A 22,325-nucleotide genomic window follows, 5' to 3' on the forward strand; every position below is an offset into this window, starting at 1 on the left:
TAATAAACCGCAGTGGGTGATTCTGATCGTGTGAACTGGGACAGTGGAGCTCAGTCCCAAGCGATATCCTGTAAGTCATACTTAATTCAGGCTAGCATCAAGCTCCTCTTAAGGGAACTGTTTCTAGCTCAAGCAGTGCTTAGCTCAAGGTCGTTGTCTCCAGGTTTCAGGCAGACTCTGGGGAGCAACAGGGTCTGGAAGCGCAGGGAAGGGAAGTGGGGGAGGAGAAAGAAGGGCTCGGTTTGGTCCCGGATCCCTGACAGAGTGTTGGGAGAGAAGGGCTACCCGGTTAGAGGGCCTGCGTAGAGCTGGAAGGCTCATGCTTCTGCAGCGGGGTTCATCCAGAGTTACTGAAAATCACTCTGTGCATGCTCAGTGACTCTTCCTCATTGGCTATTAATTTGCTGGCTTTGCACTGGAAATAAGATGCCTTTATACAAACAAACCATCTGTTGTTTGACGGGAAGAAGGCAGGAATCCAGCTCCTGACAGAAGGAGTGCTTGTTCTTGTCTTGCTGCATGTCCGGGGTCTTGCACGCAACTTGCTGACGGTCCCTGGAAGGAGCAGCCTCGCTGGCTGGAGAAATAAGAGCTCCCTTCAGCAGGTTGTTGGGATGTTTTTGTTGCAAATAAGCATCACAAGAGTTTAAAATATATAAATATAGCTGACGTGTGCAGAAGCTAGCGATGAAGAGCAATCCTTTGAAATAAAAGAAAAAGAAAAAAAACCGGGTTTTGCTAAAGCATTTGTACAGGTACGTGAGAAATGTGAAAATTATGACCTGGTAAAGGTATTTTTAGATTTGCTTTTTTGGTTATTAGCAGTTCGATTTTTATTTACTAATAAAATGATTAATGTTTTTCTGTTATACTGACAATGCCCATTTTCCCTTTCAGGAAGACAGTAAGCGTTGGACAGTGTGCCTTGATATATTTGCCCCTCAGGTGATCTTTCCCGATGACTTCAAATCTGCCGACCCAATTTTGGTAGTGATTGATTTGGGAAGAATGTTACTTACCAATTCTCAAGGTACAGACTTTTTCCCTTTTTGTTGAAAAAGCATGTGTATGCTTTAATGGGGATATCATTTTGTAATGGGAACAAGCTTCTTTTAAAACTTCCTGAATCGTGTTTTCCTTGCAAATGATTTTGGTTGTATGAAAGAGAAATCGGAGCTTAAATCTATTCAGAGGCACCTTGTCTTTGAGTACATGGATACGAGAGATGAATGGCAGGGAGTGAAAACTCCTGAGGAGACTGGCTGGATTCTTGGTTAAGATGCTGAGCTGAGCGCCCCTAAGACACCAGATAGATTCTTACGCTTCATCAAGGAAGTTATCCTTTATACCAGGGGCAGGGTAATGTTTTCAGATCCAGAAACATCAGAATCCGTGCAGAACACACACCTTCCTTCACCACTCCCTCCGCGAGCAGGTGGGCAGGTGATGGGAACAAGGTCCCTTTGACACTGAGCCACCCCTGTGCAATCTCTTCTCTTTGTCGCTGCCTTTACACACTGCAAAAACCTTTTTTGTTGTGAAAGTCTTGCTGGCTCAAAGACTTAAATGCACACAAAGCCCCTCTACTGATGGTCTCATGTTAATTGTTCATTTATGGTTGTTTTTATTCCTATTGTGAGCTCTCTTGGGAAGATTGATCTCAGAAGGCATTAATAAATGCAGTGTGGATTTGACTGATGTCTTCTTCCTTTCCAGCAGAGGATAAAGTGAAGGGTTCTGGGGGTCCATCATCGGAGCTGAGTGACCTGAGTGATGATGAATACAAAACCCCTCTTGCGACGCCCCCTAGCAGCCCCCCACCCGAAGCCAGTGCGACCGACGGGGACAAAACACTTGCATTTACAGAGGTGGAAATTAGTGAAGAGCAGTTGCAGGCACACCTGATGAGCAGAAAGATGTACGACACGTACAGTTTGTCATTCATGGACCTCCAGATCATGGTTGGGCGAGTGAAAGACAACTGGAAATACGCCCAAGACATTGACGTGGGCCCGACCCACGTGGTGGAGAAATTCAATGTTCATTTACAGCTGGAGCGCAGGTTGATCTACACCTCTGATCCCAAGTACCCCGGTGCTGCCTTGTCTGGGAATTTGCCTGACTTGAAAATACATATCAATGAGGATAAAGTAATAGCACTGAAAAATTGCTTTGGAAGACTAAGCACATCTGAGACTGAAATTCCAGGCACTTCGCAGATGGGGAAAGAGGCCAGTTCTGCAGATCTTGATCAGCACGGGAGTTTGCATAGTTCTGTGATGAATTTGACACAGAGTGTTATGACGGTGGAGCAGCACACCAAGGAAGTCCTCGTGGAATCGCAGCTGCTTCTCGCCGAGTTCCAAGTTAACTGCATGCAGCTCGGCGTTGAAAGCAACGGCCGGTACATCGCCGTTCTCAAGGTGTTCGGCACCAACGCCCATTTTGTGAAAAGGCCGTACGACGCCGAAGTCTCCCTCACCGTTCACGGCTTGCTGCTGGTCGACACCATGCAGACCTACGGCTCCGACTTCGACCTCTTGATGGCCTCACACAAGAATCTCAGCTTTGATGTTCCTACAGGAAGCCTGCGGGACAGTCGGTTTCAGCCGCCTGTCGCCGAGCCGAGTGCAGCCCGTGCTTTCGATGGGATGCCTTTGTCCAGGGAGTGCACTGCAGCATCAAAAGGCATCTCGCCTCCAAACGACGAAACCTTAATTAAATTGGAATACCAGTTTGTGAGTGCCGAATGCCCGTCGATGAGCTTGGATAGCACTCTCCAGGTAATCTCGGTTCAGATGAACAACCTGGACATCATTCTCAACCCAGAAACAATGGTTGAGCTGATTGGCTTCCTCCAGAAGTCCTTTCCGAAGGGGAAAGACAGTTCCAGCCCTCAGCCCCTCATGGCCGAGTCTGAAAGGAGTTTCTACGAGCAGGAAAGCTTCCAGTCCACCTATGCCCAAAGTACAGAAGTAGCGGTGGATATTCGCTGGCTGAACATACTGCTCCTCAGGACAGTTACAACAATCAACGGAGACAAAGTGGGCCGAAAAATCGCAACCGCAAGCATCGGGGGCACCAAGATGAACGTCTCCATGGGCAGCAGGCTGGAGATGAACGGCTCTCTTGGCTGCCTGCACCTCATGGACCTAACGCAGGACAGCATTAAGAACCCATACGTCGTCAGCATTGGAAACCCAGTAAGGTACGAGCACCTGCTTTGCGACGCGAGCGACTCCAAGCCAGCCTTTCTCCAGCCTGACAGCGCGGGTAGCCTCCCGGATGCTCTAAGCTTCTCCTTTACGAAGCAGTCAGAGAAGGAGTGCTCCCTCCACCTCAGGATGGCGTCCTTGCACTACAACCACTCGGCGAAGTTCCTGAAAGAGATCGCCTTGTCCCTGGACGAACTGGAGGAGAACTTCCGCGGCATGCTGAAGAGCGCAGCCACCAAAGTGACCTTTGTCTTGGCCACCAAGACTGCCGAGTATACCGAAATGGTCTCTCTGTTTGACACAACGCCTCGGTCGAGGGATCCGCTGAACTTGGAAAGCGGCGAAGGAGAGGAGCTCCTTCCAGTCTACTCAAAAACAGAGACAATTAAGCTAATTTTAAACGTGAACATCGAATCTCCGGTTGTGTCTATACCCCGCAAACCAGGCAGTGCTGAGCTGCTGGTCGGACACCTGGGACAAATATCGATCCAAAGCTTTGTGGCAGGAGAAGACAATTTGAGGAGTGACAAGCTTCAAGTGGAGATCAGGGACATTAAGATGTATTCTCTAAACAGCAGTCATTTTGCGGGAAAGAAAGACACTTCTGCCGAAGCACCGCGTCCATCACACCCTCCGTCGGGCAGCCAGGAAGAGTCCCAGTTCACTCGTCACGACTTCTTTGAATCCGTGAATAAAGGCCATGGTATGTTGAATAATTTCCAGTTCTTTGCAGCTACATTTCAACTCTGCACATGTGTGGATAGCTAACAAAGTTGCTTTTTTATTAGAGCCACTTAAATACGTTGTACTAACTTTTCATTTAATATCCTTCTGCCATTTGAAGTTGTTCTCGTCGTTTTATAAATGAAATGTTCTTTAACTTGAGATCCCTACTTTAGATAGAGAGAATGATGAGAAATGGGTTTCATATCTCTCAGCAAAGAAGAAAACTGCATAGCCTTAAAGCACCATCCTAGGCAGGTTTAGACAGAAGGAAGGCAGAAGGATCACAAAAATGATGCAGGGTTTGGAAACACTGCTGTGTCAGGAGAGACTGAGGGAACTGGGCATGTTCAGCCTTGAGAAGAGAAGACTGAGGGGGGCCAGGGTATCCCTCTAGAAGTATCTCCAAGGCTGTCACAAAGAGGAAGGTCATGGTCTCTTCTTGCTGATCCCAGAGTGCAGGACAGGGAATAATCAGGTCAAGTTGCGGCAACCCAGATTCAGGCTGTACATCAGGAAAAGCCTCCTCACAGTCCGAGCAATACACCAGTGGGACCAGCTGCCTGGAGAGGTGGGGGGCTCTCCCACACTGGAGGCATTCGTAAGGAACCCGGACAGCCACCTGAGTGGGATGGTGTGACTTGGTGCCCTGCCACAGCAGGGGGGTTGGACTAGATGGCCTTCACGGCCCCTTCCGACTCTTCTGTGCTTCTATGGCGTCCCATGCCCAGCATGTTCAAGTCTGCCCTCCTTGCACTGAATTGCTCCTTTGTTTTCTAGAACTTGTTCGGCACCAATTCATAACGGGCACACACGCCTTGTCTTGGCTCTCTAGCCAGCTACTGCATGCGATTATCTCCCATCTTTCCCGAATCTTCATTTCAGGGGAATAGAATACCCATTTGCACAGGGGAAGCTGTGCGATGCTTGGCAGGTGGCGGGGGTCTGCTTTTTCTTCCTTTCTGCAAACCTCAGCACAGGTGAGGGTCCTAACAGGGTAATCCACCTGGCAAGGAGATTGCCTTTGGGCCATCGAGTAAAGTTGTGGACTCCCAAGTATTTGCATGAGGCAGGCTTGCCATGGGCTGCCGCAGTTTGTATCTTAGACTTCGTGGTTTGGAAAAATGGAATCAAAATGAAGGTGTGAAAGTGTACTTATTCTGGCACGAAGGATGTCCTATTTCTGTCCCTACATTTTGTCATGACTCATACTGTGACAATTCATCGCAGCGCTAATAACCTTTCACACGTCTCTCCATAATTGCAGCCTTCCACATTTTAAATAATGCTACTATCCAGTTCAAACTGGAGAAGATTCCAGTAGAGAGTGATGCAGAGCTGGCCTTCTCTGTGAACGAAGATATTGAAATTTCAAGCCTTATGCGAATCGAGGGGATGTTTGTCAACCCTCTCCAGGTATTATGCACATTAAAAAATCATCTTATATTCCTTCTCAGGAGGTTTCGTACACATTTCTAGAGGTAGATGTTCCATGAATCCATTGCTTCAGAGTGAACAAATGAATAATTTTAAAAACTATTTATTCAGAATTTCAAAAACAAATTACATCACTTTTCTATGTAGTCATCTTCCTTTGTGAGGCATTTTTCCCAGCGCTGTACCAGCTTTTTAGTGCCATTAGCAAAAAATTATATAAAATATATTTATAAAATATAAAAGTGCAGAAACTTTTTAAAGACCCCTCATATTTATTTAACATGTTTTAAGATGTCTAGTTTATTTGTAGCTTAGTCAGCCCTGAAGTGGCTCTAGCATTAAACAGCTCCATCCAACGATACACAATTGGGTCAAAGTAAGACCTTCCTTCTTAAAAGCTGCATTTGAAAGTCATTAATGCTGGATTTCTCCTCTCTCCCCGCCCCCTCCCCAATGCAGGTGGTGTTGGCAAAACACGTGTATGAGCAAGTTTTGCAGACCCTCGACCACTTGGTTTGCAATGAAGATTTGACTAATCCCCCATCCGGCGTCGCATCCTCCCCATATCCCAGCTGCAGTTCCCCTTCAGCATCTCTCCATAGCACAGGCTCAGACTTCTCCATTGACAGGAAGGACAACGGCCTTTTCGGCCATTCCAGCTTTAGTCCTTCTAGCAGCAAATTTGTGCCCGTCAAGGAAGCCGTGCAGTCGTTTACTCAGATACGAGCCACTTTTCATATTTCTGAGCTCCAGGTTCAGCTGAGTGGGGATCTCACGCTTGGCGCTCAGGGTCTGGTGAGCTTAAAATTTCAGGATTTTGAAGTTGAGTTTGCTAAAGACCACCCTTGCACCTTATCTGTCCAGATCGCCCTAGGCTCTCTGTTGATGGAGGACCTTTTGGAGAAGAATCCAGACTCCTTGTATAAGAACCTCATGGTCTCACGTGGAGCACCCAAACCATCCAGCTTAGCACACAAAGAGTACCTTTCCCAGTCTTGCCCGTCAGTGTCCAATGTGGAATATCCAGACATGCCCCGATCCCTCCCTTCTCACATGGAGGAAGCGCCAAATGTCTTTCAGTTGTATCAACGGCCCACTTGCAGCTCCCACAAAAAGCACAAAGACGACACAGACTCGGAGTACCCTCTCACGCCACCTCCTTCTCCCACCTCAAACAAACCAAACATGCTTTCTGGGAAGAGCAACTTCGATGATTCCTTGGTGCACATCAACATGTTGCTGGTGGACAAGAAGCACCCGGGGTTTTCTTCTTGCTATGACAAGATCAACCGCAGCGTCGATGTGGACTTCAACTGCTTGGATGTGTTAGTCACGCTGCAAACCTGGGTGGTGATACTGGACTTCTTTGGGATCGGCTCCACAGCCGAGAATCACAGTTTGAGGCCTTCTGCTGAAGGAGCACAGCACACGTTGAAGTCAGAACCGTGCCTCTTGCCAACCTCCGAAGCTCAGGATTCTGTAAACACAAAGGTGGACCTGAAGGTATGAGAAAGAGAGATGGAGTGTGTGCGCATGTGTCCTCAGCCATCACTCCCACAGCTTCTCAGGTGCACTTGCCACCTCGCCCTTTGGGCTCAGAGGACTTCCAGCAGTCCCTCCAAAGTGAGAGAAACCGTCTGCCAAGTTTGCCAGAAGGCTGTAGGCAGAACTTCTACTCATTCCGACGCAAAAATATGGAGGAGGAGAGAAACTACTGCTGTTTCTTCCCTTCTCTAAACCTTCACACCTATGAGAGGAGATGCCGTCCTTTCCCCGTGTCTGCCACACTGGTCAGAAAGCTTAGGAGAATTTCACAGGCGGGTTCTGAGGGCGAATGTAAGCTTGGTTGGGGGATTTGGTTCTGAGAATCCACTGTCTTTACCTCTTCATTTACTTAAAGTTTTATATTTTTGGTGGGAGCATTTTGATGTATCAGATAACAACAGTCCTGGGGGATAGTTGATACTTGATTCAGACATCCCATAGAACTATGGTTAACCAACAGTTATGGCAGCCTATCCCAGCCTGGTCCCTGCAGAGGCATAGAAGTCCCATTTCCGTGTAGCACCTGGCTGGCGAAGGCTGCTTTTTATTGGTGTTTCATTTGGCAAACTAGTCTGTGGTTAGCTAGCCACTGATAACTGGAAAACATGGCTTGCAGTGGTTTTGCAAACCACGGTTTGTTGATGGTTTGGCCGAGTATCTGAGCTGACCCGCCAGTGTTCCACCTCGTGCTCGTTCTGCAGAGGCCATCGTGTGCCCACATTGCTGAGCAGGTGCTGCGTGGAAAACTGCCAAGCAGCTCTAATCCAGAGTTTACCTGACTTGGTTCGAAGCTTAGAGCAGATTCTGAGCTGTGCCTAATAGAAACCACAGTTGACACAGCCTCTGGATCTGGCCTTCTGGAGAATACACTTTGAGGGCCAGTTTGTAGCTAGCTACAGAGTAAAGCCAACTCCGCTGCGATTCTGTTGCATGCTACATTTCCCAGTTACTCATTCTCGCGTGGATGACACGTTTTAAAAAGGCTCAGCGGTATTTGAAGGATGAGAAAAGTAGGTTTGTCTTTAATGAAAAGAATCTTGCTGTGTCTGTTGCCAATCTTATTCTTTTTGCTTAACTAGGTCCATTCCCTGTCCCTAGTTCTAAATAAATCAACCAATGAACTGGCCAAAGCAAACGTTTCCAAACTTGTCACTCATGTGGAAATGATCGGTAAGTATGAGTTGCTTGTGTTTTTTAGGAAGATGGGTCTGCAGTAAGCGAATTGTCCTTTGGGATGGCTTTCACACTGGGGAATGACTCTTTAAAATTAAAATTATTATTTTTTATTAATAATAATAATAAACTTTTTGAAGAACCCTAATAATAATAATAATGGTGAGGGTTCTTCAAAAAGTTTAAATAGTGTTTAAAAAGTAGTTACTTTTTAAACTCTATTTATTAAGAATTTCAAAAACAACTTGCATCCCTTTTCTACATACTCACCTTCCTTTGCGATGCATTTTTCCCAGTGTCGTACCAACTTTTTAATGCCATCAGCAAAAAATATATTTATAAAATAAAAAAGTGCGGGAGCTTTTTAAGACCCCTTGTATTATTATTATTATTATTATTATTATTATTATTATTATTTCATTTCTGTACAGCCCCACAGCTGAAACTCTCTGGGTGGTTTACAACAGTCAATAAAAACTAAAAATAAAAAGTACAGTAAAAATTGATTCCATTTGCCACAGAAGTCTATCTGGGGAAGAAAACACTGCTTTTTCTGGTGTATTGGAATGTCAAACATGCTAAATAGAAAATTGGAAACTGAATAGGGATTTAACCATATAATTGGAGTTGGACAGGATTGAGGTCTCTCAGAAGTTGGGGGAAAGGAGAGATTTTAGCTCAGCAAGATTTCTTAGAGGAAAAATATTTTTATTTGTTTCCCTTTAATGCCAGTGGTCAGTATTTATGGCTATGGGGTGCCAAGCAGGTGGAGATGCTCCACGCTTTGCGAACAGTTTCTGCGTATAACGAATGGACTGGTGGAGGCTGAATATCCCTTTTGTAGGGAACACCCGTTGGTGTGTCATTGCTTTACTTTTATTTTATTTTTTTTTTATTTGGGTATTTTTACCCCGTCCAATACCCAGTGGGTCTCTGGAGGGCTTCCAGTAGTTCTCTGGACAGCTTTTATGGCAAATACTGGGAGCCACATTATAAAAGTTCAGGCTACACCTTGCACCTTACATAATAACATTAATCAGTGTTTCACTGATAGAATTGTAACCTGGTTTTCAATCTGAAAGTCACCACTGTGGTATTTTATTTTATTTCTTTAACTTCCGTACTGTCCAATTGCCAGAGCTCTCTGGGCAGTTTACAACACCTTCTGATCAGGACCATGATACCAAAAAAACCCATGATTTTTTTCTTTAATGCAAATATCAAAAGACAGTTGAAAAATGTTGAAACCATTAAATAAAACAGTATTTAGTGCAGGATAGACTTGTTAAAATCACCAGATATGGGTACCTCCAAGTCATTAGACAACTTTAGCCATTTTTAATGCTTCAGCACAGAGGACTAACTTAACCCCGTGTTGAAAAGGTGGCAAAGTGGATTCCAGAGGGGCCTCTGTGGGGAGATGATCACGCAGCTGAGGGGCCACCGCTGAGGAGGCCCCCCCTCATTGCCATCCTCCTTGGAGTTGCCACACGTCGCCTGGGCGGGTTGGGGTGGGAGGGACGCTTGGTCAGATCCTGGGCTCCCGAGCTGCGTAGGGCTTCACAGAGCAGCACCCAGAAGCCTCTGGGCCGCCGGTGCAAGTGGGCCCAGGTTGCTGCCACGAGTTCAAACCTTCTGGTTTCCACTATTAATCCAGCTCCTGCCTTCTGCACACACTGCAGCAGTCTTCAAAGGCAGTCCCGTATTTAATTTAGAGATTGCCAGACTGCACTGCTGAGTTCAGGCTTTCCCTGACCAGATGGCGGCATTCTAAGCCTCATGTTTATAGGGCAGTAACAAACGATGGTTCTGTTCTTTTGCACCTAACGTCCTTCCTTACAAACCCCCCATTTAAAGCTAATGCCAGTTGAACACAAACACACGGGCATAAGTGCAGCCATCCTTTAAGAAATACTTGTCTTGGCTGCCTTCCAGAGAGCAAGCTTTTCTCCCCCACCAATTAAGCATCCACCCCGTTGCCTTTGTTTTCTTGGCATCCTGATCCCCACCCCTCCGCCTCCGCCGTGGGGCCGAGCCCCTGGCCTGATGGATGTTAGCGGCCCGAGTAGGCCGGCGAAGCCCTCGAGACATGAGTCTTGGCGCCGAGGTTTCATCCTGCCCTTCTGCAGGGCCGTTCGCGCCGCTGTTGCCCGTGCCGCCAAACTGAGTCCCGGCCCCGTCTTGTGTCCCCGCAGAAGGAGACACGGCCCTTCAAGGGAGCATCGGCAGCTTGTCCCTCAGCGACCTCACCTCCCACGGAGAGCTGTACCGAGAACGATTCACGACCCGTGGTGAAGAGGCGCTCATATTCCAAGTGTACAAGTAGGCGATGGGGAAGGCGTGTGGGTGTGTGTGTGTGGGGGTGATGGAGTGGTGGAGGGGCATGCTGGGAAAACCCCTCTGCGCAAAGCCTTGGGCGCCTGCAGTGGCTGCCTGTCGCCAGAGGACCGCACTGGGCACGAACAGCGACAGCAGAAAACGCCGCACCTTCTGTTTCCCGCAAGGCATGGCCGGCCCGACCCGCTGCTGCAGAGGGAGTGCGACGTGCGCGTCAGCCTGCGGATGGCGTCGGTGCAGTACGTGCACACGCAGCGCTTCCAGGCGGAGGTGGTGTCCTTCATCCAGCATTTCACTCAGCTGCAGGATGTCCTGGGGCGTCAGAGAGCCGCGATCGAGGGGCAGATGGTATGCTTTGCGTCCTTCGCCGTGCCCTTGGGGCCCGACCGTTAGGGAATGGCACTGGAGGCTCGTTCTGGTTGGGGAAGCTCCCCCCTGCAACGCTCCCCCCTTTTCTGGCATTCTAACTCACGCTGTTTTCAAATCGGGCATTTTTCAAATCATTCACATGCGGTGTCTCCTCAGGCAAAATGTATTGGGCATGCTTTGCTGTGCTATAGACATTTTTATATGCATTTTTTAAAAAAATGTGTGCAAACTTTTTTGCAAACTTTGGGAAGAGTGCTTATTGGCACGTAACCAATTTGTAGAGTATGGCTTCCCGCGCCATGGGCTCGGAATACTGAAGTGGATCAAAAGCCCAGAATCGGCACTGCAGAGCAAGAGCTGAGTTTATTTCCGGCCTTCACTTACGCAATCATAGTAATCTTAATAACTTCACAGGAAGATTGGTCAGTATTGTTCGCCCTACACGACTCATGCAATAATTTATTCATTTAGGTATTTCTGTCCTGTCCATTATGGTTCGTCTGTGGACGGCTTGCAATATAAAACAGTGAAAGGCCACTGTGGTTTTGTGGCAGTGGGAAGCCCTGGACCACAGACGTCCTGCCTTTGGCCTGCTGTGTACTGTAGGCACAGCAAGAATGAACGAGACGTCAGCGAGTCTCAGCGAACCCGCATCCCATTCGTTTCAGTGGGACTTGATCCCAGTCTGTCTAGGGTTGCCATGGGAAAGACCCTTCAAACTCTTGGTTACCTTGGAGTCTCGATGACCTGGTGATCTTCTGGCTGTAGGATCATATAGCGCTTCTAGAACAGATATTTTGCATGTAGACTCTGCCGGGCTCAGTTGAGGCCGGAGGATGCTTCTGTTTGAAAGCCTCAGAGAGCCATTACCATTCAGTGGGGTGCGGGCAGGTTTGGGGATCCCTGAAGTGCAGAATCAGGTTCAGAGTTTGGTGGAACTTGAGACTGGTGGTAGATTCCAGTGTTGGCGTGAGTTCAAAAGCCGGCTTCATTTTAGAGAACTATTTGCGAGAATGGAATTTAGAGACCTGTGGCATGAGGGGGCATCTTCTGAGACTTGCTTTCTCCTCGCTAAGGTGAGAAATCAGGCCCAGCGAGCTGCCCGCGTTCTCTTGGACATAGAAGCTGGTGCCCCCGTCCTGCTCATTCCTGAAAGCTCCAGGTCCAACCATCTTATCGTCGCCAATCTTGGGAAACTGAAAGTCAAGAACAAGTTCCTGTTCGCAGGGACCGCTGGTACCTTCTCCCTAAAAGACAAGGTAGGACTTCGGCTCCTGCTTGCAAGGTCTTCCATTGTTCTCAAGACTGCAATTCATGTCAGCTAATGGTAAATGATGCCGTACTTGTTTTTGATGTGAAATATTTCTCTTCCTCTCTCCCTCCTTCCTTTGAGGATTCAATTTTACAAGGCAATACATCCCAGCTTCCTCTGCTGTGTGAGGTATTTCCATGCGTCCTTCCTTGCAGCAGTGCAGTGGTGTTTGCCTCGAAGAACCTTTTGGAATTCAGCCCCTGCCCAAATGGCATTCACGTGCCCGAATTTCGGAAACGGTCTTTTGTTTGTATTACCGCTGTTCCAATCCATTGCGGAATTCCAAAAGGTCTGGCTTGGAAATGAGTTTGCCGTGTTTGAATGCAGGGTCATTACGACTTTGAGAGTGGAGGGGAAACATGAGTCGTTGTACAAACAATAAGTCTGCGGATTTAATTGGAAGCGCTTGCTTTCCTGCTTGCAGTCCACTATCATAAAGATGAGGTGCTTTCCAGCTTGTCGTATAATTACATTGCCACCGGGGGGGGGGGGGGGGCATTTTTCCATCTTTGTAGCTCCTCCTACTCTGGCATGAGTCAGAATAGCTCAGTGCCCCTCTATTTTTCTTAGTGCAAGGGCAGTGCAAAGAGAAGATAGGTGTTAGAGACAATTAATTAAGAAAGGGCATGTGATCTGGGCTGGACGGGTGGGGTGGAATTCGTGGCTGCTTTTGAAGGTAGTAAAACTGCTCCTCTGGAAAGGAGATTGGTTTCTTTCCAGTACCGACAGTCAGAATTGTGTGGGCAGCTTAAAAAAAGGCAACTGTACAATCTATCATAGCTTTATCCTGATATAAAAGCTTGAGCGTACCAAATGTTAAAGCATTTTAAAACAGCTAAAAGCCAGTCATGGTAATATATGGTTCATGGCTGTTACTAAAAACCCCACGGTACGTCATCAAATTCCTGGCAGTAGAAGGAAGTCTTCACCTGGAGCCAGAAGGACAGCTTTGTGGGCCCCAGGCAGACCTCAGCAGGGAGAACCTTCTGTCATGGGGCTGCCTGCGAAAGGTTGTGGCTGGCTTCTGACCCTCCCGTGGGAGTGGCCCTTGGAGGACAGTCCCAAATTGTGAGTGTCGCTCCAGGGCTGGTTTGCCTGAGGAGAGGGACTTTGTCAAGAACTGCAGCCCTGAGCCACGGGAGGTTTTATAGGTCGAAAGCAGCAGTTCGGTCATGGGCTCAGAAATGCCCAGGTCAGCAGTGCAGGTGGCCCAGAATTGGCATCAGGTGGTCCCGCCGTCTGGCCAGCCCATTCTGCACCAGCTGCAGCTTCTGAACAGTCTTTAAAGGGGCCTCCAGGTAGAGCACATGGCAGGTGTCTCACTCGGGGGTTTCCAGAGCATAGACTGCCGCCACCAAGCCCCTGTTGCCCTGGTGTGTGGGCCACCGGTTGAAGATGGTAGATGGCGCTCTGTCCCCCTGAGACCCTCTGCGGCTCAGGTTGCAGCGAGGACTCGCAGGAAGGTTCTGAGCTATGGAGCTGCTCTTTCAGGGGAAGAACAACCCCTTTCAAAACGAGGCGAGTACCCTGCTTCTGGTCAGTGCAACTGCCCTCCCAGAGTGGCTGGAGTTTCGGACGAATTTGCTGGAGAGGGTGAGGAGAAGAAACGGTGTACTGAGGACGGTCCTCTTAAGAGTCCCAGAGGCCCCACTCAGTGGTTTCATGCAGTAGTTAAACGGCACAGAGGACTGAGCCGCCCCATGCTGGGGAATCCATGGGTCCAAGCGGTATCCCCCAAACGCCGCCACCTCAGGCCAGCCATTCAAGCAAAAGTGAAGCAGTTGCCATGCCGTTCCTCCAGCTCCCAGTTCAGACAGTCGCCCCAGGAGGACTTGGTCGTGGATGGAATCCAGAGCAGCAGCGGGAGCAGGGCAGGGCCACGTGTCTGGCCAGTTCTTTCATGGAGGTGGTCCTCATTGCGCAGTGGCTGAGGCCCCCTTAGTTGCTGCAGGAACACATGAAAAGATTTCCCTTTAGGGACTCCAATGAGCAAGGCTTTCTACCTTCTGCAGAATTCTGTTCCGTTTTCTTCACCTTCGGGAACCCCAAAACATGGCTTAAAGAAAACGTCGAGCGCTAATGAGTCCAAGGTGGCACTGAATTCCTCCAATGGGTCGTGCGTGAAATCGTCCTCTTCCGGACCGAGTCTCAATAGAATGAAAAGCGAACCCGCAGTGAGTTCTGGGGCTAAAACACCCAAATCACCCGTTTTGCCAGCTCCACCGAGTCCAGGTATGTTGTCTAGAGCTGGATCAGCGAGCTTGTATTTCTCTTCCTCTCATGATTTTGTCATAGTTGTTCTGATTAGATGCTACTGAGGGCTGCTATGAATGTGCTGCACTGTTGTTGCTAAGGTTGTGGTAATTCAGACGGCACTGACCTGCTTCACGCGAGCAGAGGTGGCTCAAAGACCTTGTGAAAAAGAGATAGAGAACTAGCAGGAAGAATTCTTTTCCTGTGATATATAAACTGCGGGTGGCTGGGTTTGTTTAATCCATAGCATTTGTGTTTTGGGATTGTTCATTGATGAAGCAGGATATTTATTCCACTCTAAGAAGGAATGCAGAAAAGTTTGCCACAATTTACATGACTTTTGCTGGCTCGTACCGTTTGGTTTATTTCTCTTAGCTCAGTGTTTGATCCATGGGCAGAGTGCCCAAAAGTGTGTTACACAGTAGAGATCAGAGGAAGAGAGATCAGAAATATATAAAACGGGTTGTTTTTCAACAGCCACATTTTTGCAGCTATATACTTAGTGCATTTCCCAATAACCTTGAGGCTTTTCTATGACTAGATTTGTATACAGTTCTAGAAAGTAAAAAAACAAAAACAAAAAACCCAATCTGCACAATGTGTCTGCAGTGGAATCCAGGGGCCAAATTCATGGAAATTCAACATCATTTGAATCTGTTTTATTTTTCCCATCCCTAACCCAAACATTACCCCACAGCCTTTCCTGACCGTGTCCTTCCAGTGGCTCCCTACCAATTTCTTGGCTTAGATTGTTCCAAGCCTGGATTCTGTGGGGTTGTGGGAAGCGCTGAAGCAACTCTTGCAGATGCCGGCCACTTGGCTTTTGTGGGTTGCGGTAGACTCGAGGCACGGCCTGAAAGGAGAGAGGAGGCCGTGCTCTTCCATGCAGGAACTAGAAAGAAAACAACTCTGCACGTTCTGAAATAGTTATGATCGTCCTTGCATTACACTTCTGCCCCACCTTCCTTTCTCCTGTAATCTTCCCTGGGCTCCTAGCAAAGTTCTCCTCTTCTCCTTTTTAATCCGCACAACAACTGCCATTTGAGGGAGGGGAGACTGAGCATCTGACTGACCCAGGTCACCTGGTGAGCTTCATGGCTGTGTAGGAGCTTGAACCCAGATCTCAGTCCCAGCCCAGCTCTAACCACTGTGACATGCTCTGGCTCTGGCTGAGGGGGGAAGTGGCAGGCCGGAGGCCACATGCAGCCCTCCGGGGGTCCTGATCCTGCCTTTCTGGCTTGCCCCAGATGGCCCCACCTCTGTGCCTCCACCTGCCAATTGTTTGGGTGTTTCACAGCTTTGTCCAGGGTTTCTCCACATTCTAAAATGATGAAATTCCTCTCCTAAAGCCGGTTCTTGTTGGAAAAACTTTGGTTACAGTATGCTGCTGTTTTTCTCTGTTTTCATCCCTGCCCCTTTTTATTGGCCCCTGCTCACCAGAATTTGGCCCTTGGATGAGAAAACAGTTCCCCACCAGAAGCAATAAACCCAATCCCATTGGGCATTAGAAAGATGAGCTGTACTAAAAGGCATTTCCTACAAAACATGTCTGGGGAGATTAAATATTCTGGGTTCGTCTCTTGCAGAGGAGCAGGTCTGCCTGTTGGATTGCATTGTGGTTGATCTGCAGGACATGGATATTTTTGCCGCTGAAAGATATTCGAGAGAATATTCAAAGGCAACGGAAGACAGCGGCGCCGATCTGAGCTTCCCATCCTTTATCGTCAGGCAGACAGGAGCAAGTCTCTTAACGGAACCCTTCAGGCTGAAGCTGCAAGTGGAGAGAAACTTGGACAAGTGGGTGATGCGGCTGCATTTCGCTTCACTTTGTCGCTCTAATGTTTGTCCTGCCTTGCCCCCAACTCCTGCCCAGTTGTGGCTCTGAGATCATCCCTGCTTCTTCCATGTGCTCTTTGTTATCCTTGCAAATACGCTGTACTTGTGAGATTCTAAGATGCAGTTACAAAGGTGTTAGAAGACTTTTGCAAAACCATTCCAGTTCAAAAGCTTGTGACTATAACTGTGCATGAGCAAATCTATTGGTAAAGTCAAGTTCTCGCGACTGATGTCTGTCTGTGTTCCTTACAGGGAGATAAGCCATGCAGTCCCTGATATATCGATTCACGGCATCGTGTCATCAGTTCATTGCTCTCTGGATCTGAGTAAATATAAACTGATCCGGGGGCTCCTGGAGAATAATTTGGGGGAACCAATAGAAGAGTTCCTGCGGCCGTATGACTTACAGGATCCAAGAATACACGTGAGGAATTTTATTTCTTTGGCAGTTGGAAATCTGTGCAGAATTACTGGTGTTAGATTTCAAGAAGTTACATTTTCAGGCTGAAATGTTGTGTGAAAGAAGGACAGAAGTCGTGAATGTTGATAACTGGGCCAGTCCCAGGAAATACCGGAACTGAATGTGTGTTGGGAATTCTCACAGACTAAGGCAGATGAAGTGGGAAGGAGATAGTTCCTTGGAAGGGCCGAGGCAAGGCCGAGGTTGTTCGGCCGATAGTGCGTTCGATATAGAGCACGTGGAAAAGCTCAGGCGGGAAATCAGCCCTGCGCTTTGCCGTAGCTCCTGTCCGTTCTGGCTTTCAGACTGTGTTGAGTGGAGAAGTGTACACCTGCATGTCGTTCCTTATCGACATGGTCAATGTCAGCCTGGAGCTCACCGACCCTCCGGGGAAGCCTGGTTCGTTGGCCAGGTATGTCCGTCTCTGTTTTGGCTTCTGTTTTTCTGCTTTGGTTAGAGCAAGAGAATAATCAAGGGGGCACGAACAATTATTGACTTGAAACAATGCTACCAGATTGCGGTAGACGTTCGTTTATTTAGTATATTTATATCCCACCTTTCTCCCGTGGTGGAACTCAAGGTCGTGACATGCATTTCCGAGGTGGTCTCCCCTCCAGGCTCAGGCCCACCCCAGACCTGCTTAGCATCAACATGGGGGGCACCTTATGTGCCATTGGACCATCCTCTGGGCCAGAGTAAACACGGTAAAGTCGTGACCATCCTGTGCCTTGACGCCTGCTGACCGTGAGCGGTGCCGTGCACACCGGCTTTGATCAGCCGCAGCGTTGCTTCCAACCTTAGTAAATCGAGTCCATCAAAGGACGTGTGTACTTTGAAAAGCCCCTGGAAGAATTGTGCGCGCGTGAGGGACTATTTTGTGTCTCTAGGTTCGACTTCAAGAAGTCCAAGTTGCTCTTCGAGAGCTTTTCAAACCAGACCAAAGCCATCAACTTGGTTTCGCATTCTATGCTGGCGTTTGACACGCGATACACCAGCCAGAAAGCCTCTGCGGGGAAGCAAAACGTGTTCAGCTGCATCTTCCAGTCATCCAGGCACACTGGCTCCCAAGGGGCGATACAGATTGAACTGCATTACAGGTAGGGGGACTCGATCACAGTTGATGGACACCTGGCTCCTTTCAGCCTTGGGGACGCGCCCAGCACTGGCAACATGGGGACCTTCCCGCAGGACATACTTTCTCCCCAAGGGATTGTGGGCGCCGGTTGTCCTGGGACTGGTCTTGAAGGCCTCCAGTCCAGTGGCCCTGGAGTGCTTAAATACACAGACCCGGGCAGCCTGGCCAGGTAAGATTTCATGGTTCCACCGACCACTGCGGTTGTGGAGCTGTGGCGAAGCCCTGTTGCCTTCCACAAAATCTGTTCTGAGATGTCTTTGCACAGAACAGGGGTGCATGACCCTGTTATGGGGCCAGGAACTGGGGCAGGAACTGACTTCAAATTGCCAGGCGGGAAACGAAGGTTGCACGGCGGTTCAAGATAAGGGATGGGGAAAAGGATCGCAGGGACTTGATGGACCCGCCTTCCCGCTTGCCCGATTATCCCGAAAAGTCTCCAGCACATCTCATTTCCAAACCTGGGTCGATCAAACACCGCCATCGTTCCCTCGCCCCGCATTAGGTCCACCAAGGACTCCTCCTCCTTCACCGTGGTTCTGAACAGCCTCCGCGTGTTCCTCATCTTCGACTGGCTGGTGCTGCTCCACCACTTCCTCCAGACGCCGAGCGACACGAAGAAGCCCTCCAACCCCACCCCCGCCCGCCAGCGCAATCACAGCAGTGAAGCGGCCGTCGTCCCCAAAGCGGTCAAGTCCGGGATCGTGACCAAGCGTTCTGCTCTGCAGATCCCTGCGGAAAAGCAGTTGGAAGTCAAGATCAACGTGACAGGTGAGGTGTATCTCTGTGCAGTAAAAGTGAGCGTTGCGGGGGGGACGCTGCGGGGGGAGCCAAGAAGGTTTCGCTGTGGCCGCCGTGCACTTTCGGAACGTGCTTTTCTGACCTCGCTCTGTCAGGCCGGGGGACAGATGGCCTCCCCACGGCCATCCATGGGCCTCATAGCATCGATGGGGTGGGGGATGAGGGTGTTTGGCCCCTGCTGTGTGTGCAGGGCGGATGTTCGGGGTGGAAATAAAATCGCCTACAGAGGAAGCCCACGCCTGCCTGGGCCAGAGGGGCAACTTGGATGGGCCAGGGGTTGCCCGCTCCTGCAGTGCAGGATGAGACGGGGTGTTTCTACGAGATGGAGCACCAGAACAAGCATGAAACGCGGCATGCAGCCGGAAGGTTTGGGTTGGCGCTCCATCTGCACCGGGGCAGCGGCAGTACATCTCGAGTTCATCCTGGACTGGTCTGGAAGGCGGGATGTAGAGGGGCCGACGTTGCTTCCTCGGCAGAATTGGCCCCCTTCCCTTGGAACAGTGGCCCTGGATGGGAGGGAGCTGTTGCTCTGTCACGGGCGCTTGGACTGCCGCAGGCCTGGCAGAAGGGAGACGTCCCCTGGTCCTGCAGAGGCCTTCTTCCGTGGAGGGTGGAATTGCCTTCGCTCGTGTCCATCTCCTTGTGACTGCGATTGGGTGTGGTGAATTGGGGAGGGCAGGCATCGTCCCAGGCCAGGCCTGTGCGCCTGTGGTGGAAATGTTGTTGGGTGTTCCTCCAGAAACAGAATTTGTGGTGGTGGAAGACATGTCCTGCTTGGATACCAGTGCGATTATCCTGAAGGGCACCACCGTTCTCACCTACAGACCCCAGAAGATGGACCACCCATTCTCGAGCTATTTGTCTGACATTGAGGTAAGAATTTTATGTCCTCCTCCTCCTCCTCCTCCTCATTATTCTTAATTTCTATACCTCCCAATAGCTGAAGATCTCCAGGCAGTTTACAGTAGCACGTAAGACGCGAGAAATGTGCGGTATGAAACAGATGGAAATAAAAGCACAACCTTGCCGTGCAAAATCTAAAACCAAAGTTAAAAAGCCACACCAGCGTGCATAATTTAAATCACAAGGCTGGTTAAGCAGCTGAAATAACGCCCCGGTCTCATATTAAAACTTACTGAAAGGAGAGTCTTAACCTGGTGCCAATAAGAGAGCAGAGATGGCTCAGATGGGCCTGACCTGGGGAGCTGCTTCTGTAATGGGGAGTGGGACACCGCGGAGAAGGCCCGCCTCTTTGCTTCCCCCTCTCAAGCCTCTCATGGAGGTAGCCCCAGAGCCTGATGGCAGCGTATCCTTCATTTCACCCTGTGGCTGATTAAAAAGTAAAGAACAGTGGGATCCCTGGGCAAAATTAGCTTGCGTGCACCAGCAAGAATAAGGAGCACAAGTCTGGTTCTTATTGTAGCTGTTTTAAAGAAGAGGAGAATGGCGGGTTAGTACACCAAGTCTTTGCACTGGCACACTACCCCCTTTCCCCAAAAATAAGACCTAACTGGAAAATAAGCCCTGGCATGATTGTTCAGGATGCTCATAATATAAGCCCTACCCCCAAAAATAAGCCCCAGTTAAGATTGCCAGCCAGATGGATGCATTTAGTACGTCCGTTGCAGCACAATTCAAGGTTTGGAGAGTTATGACGATGTTCCAGAAGAAGATGGCATGACTGTATTTGAATAAATGTAGATTTTTATACATGGATCAATGAATAAATATAGATGGTTGTACATGAAAAAACAAGACATCACCTGAAAATAAGCCCTAATGCATCTTTTGGAGCAAAAATTAATATAAGACCTGGTCTTATTTTTGGGGAAACATGGTAGTTCTGACAGTCCTAATGTGGAGATAGAAATAAATGAAGGGAGTGGAGTGATCTGCCAGAGTACAGCTAAGAAGGGGTGCTTGAGTTTGCCTTGAGGCACTTAGTGCAGTCCCCTAAATTGCTTTCCTGGATCTGCCATTGGACTCAGAGCTGGCAAGTAAGAGCAATGCCAGAAGGGATGGTGGAAGCCGGCAGGCGAGCCACCCCACTTGAAAGCAGGTTCTGAACTCGGTGGCTGCTCTACTGGGCGATTCCATCCGTGGCAGAAGATGCGCTGTTTTGGCAAGGCCTCTTCGTTTGAGTTCAGCGATGTAAGCTTGATGTTTGGACGGAGACCTGTTTGAGAGTTTTGGCCATGCTCTTGTGTGTCTTGCCAGGATGCAGTTTGTGCTTTAAAAAAGAACTCCAAGGAAATTTGTGCAGGGGTGTGCGAATTTGCCCACATAGTGCAAATCATGGCATCTTGTGCCTTTTGCACAAATCCGCGTTCAGAAAGCATATAGATCCAATGGGAAGCGCACGACTCAGCACCTGAAAAGCACATGGCCCTCCCGTGATTGTGCATAGTGGCTGATCTTATGGGAATTTCCATAGTCTTCCCTCCTTTTTCCCCTTGAATTGTCCGTTGTGGCGATGGAGGTCTGGGAGCTGGCTTGACTTGGTGCCCGGGCAACCCTGGCAGACTTGGATCGGGGAGCCGAATCGAGAGACTCTGTCGGATTCTTTGCACCTCCTTAAATTGCAGTATAAAAGGCAGCCCAACTCTCTCGGGCTGGGAATTGATTCAAGGGAAGGAAGGCGGTGGACTCAGGCCCGGGGAATGTGGGTCCAGAGCCAGAATTGAGCAAAGCGAGAGCTACAAGGTATGGCCGAAAAAGCCAGACTGACTCTGGGCTCCGCAGCCACGAGCATGTCTCTGTAAGTCGCCCAGAAAAAGGGCCCTGGATTGTCCAAGCTCATGGGCAGTTGTCGGCTTATAAACAAAGCATGCAAAAGGTCCAATGACTCTGAGGGGGTCAGTGATTCAATTTGGAGGAATAAAAGGATGTCTTAAGGAGGTCCCTGCTACTAGATAGCATTCGAGTTAGTTAATCTGATTTTAGCGAAGTCCTGCTCTGGAGTTCTGCCCTACAAAAGGTGCCACACGGTGGCATGTTGATCTGTCTTTGGTTGGGGATCTGTCAGAACTAGGCCCGGTGTACCGCTTCGGCTCCGGGTCTAAATGTAGCCTGATGGGTTTGTTTGGCTGGGGTGGTAACTTGAAAGTCAGATCGGGATTTGCCATCTGAAACGAGAATGCACCCCCCACCCCAAGTGACAGCATCTCTCCCAGTTCCTGATGTGCTTAAAGCACCTGATGGTACTTCCCTTCCCATTTTTCTTTTTGGCAAGTACTTGTCCCCCTGAAAGCATATGCTTCCTGGGAGCTTTAAAGAATGGAATAAGAGGACTTCTGGGGCAAACCCTGGACAGGCATAAAAGCCAAAAGTCAGACCTGAGCTGCTGGGTCCGTTCCCCTGTCCTGTGTCTTTCCCCTCCCACCCTTGTGAAAACATCCTTTCCGCGGCATAAGCAAAAAAAGGGAAAGACCGATGCAGACGTAGCCTCTGTTTTGTTCGTTTCACCTAGGTGTTCTCCTGTCGGCTGGGAAATGAGCAGGAAACGGCGCTCTCCATTGTCGATCCTGCACATATTCAAATTGAGCTTGTCGGGAATCATTCGTATCCAAGTGGCTCCGGATTGTTGGACGCTTTCAACAGTGAAGATTTCCCACCTTTTCTAGAGGTAAGCGTTCTAAAGCATCACTGCCAGTCTTCTCAAACCCACGTCCAAGTTAAGCCTGGAAATCCTAAGCAGGGTCTACGTTCACACAACATAATAAGCAACCACTG

At 49.0% G+C, this 22,325-nt stretch overlaps 1 protein-coding gene across 10 annotated transcripts in view; it reads left to right on the forward strand.

Moving 5' to 3' along the window:
* Positions 1-22,325, forward strand: part of VPS13D (vacuolar protein sorting 13 homolog D) — a 139,047-nt gene that overhangs the window by 25,947 nt on the left and 90,775 nt on the right. For 7 of the 10 annotated variants that reach the window (XR_006416824.1, XM_044452261.1, XM_044452254.1 and 4 more), the window contains 17 exons: positions 898-1,030; positions 1,717-3,918; positions 5,206-5,354; positions 5,835-6,878; positions 8,000-8,090; positions 10,289-10,415; positions 10,598-10,778; positions 11,876-12,058; positions 12,193-12,240; positions 14,124-14,343; positions 15,951-16,161; positions 16,453-16,624; positions 16,966-17,072; positions 17,548-17,757; positions 18,298-18,563; positions 19,333-19,466; positions 22,063-22,218. Coding sequence is in view for 9 of the 10 variants with exons in the window: in XM_044452261.1 (XP_044308196.1) it covers positions 898-1,030; positions 1,717-3,918; positions 5,206-5,354; positions 5,835-6,878; positions 8,000-8,090; positions 10,289-10,415; positions 10,598-10,778; positions 11,876-12,058; positions 12,193-12,240; positions 14,124-14,343; positions 15,951-16,161; positions 16,453-16,624; positions 16,966-17,072; positions 17,548-17,757; positions 18,298-18,563; positions 19,333-19,466; positions 22,063-22,218 (5,634 nt within the window). In the remaining variant the exon portion in view is untranslated. The remainder of the gene's footprint in view (positions 1-897; positions 1,031-1,716; positions 3,919-5,205; positions 5,355-5,834; positions 6,879-7,999; positions 8,091-10,288; positions 10,416-10,597; positions 10,779-11,875; positions 12,059-12,192; positions 12,241-14,123; positions 14,344-15,950; positions 16,162-16,452; positions 16,625-16,965; positions 17,073-17,547; positions 17,758-18,297; positions 18,564-19,332; positions 19,467-22,062; positions 22,219-22,325) is intronic. The other 3 variants (XM_044452258.1, XM_044452264.1, XM_044452257.1) reach the window with 2 other exon arrangements.

Source organism: Varanus komodoensis, unplaced genomic scaffold, assembly GCF_004798865.1.
Source record: "Varanus komodoensis strain SLA01 unplaced genomic scaffold, ASM479886v1 scaffold71, whole genome shotgun sequence".
NCBI lineage: Eukaryota > Metazoa > Chordata > Lepidosauria > Squamata > Varanidae > Varanus > Varanus komodoensis.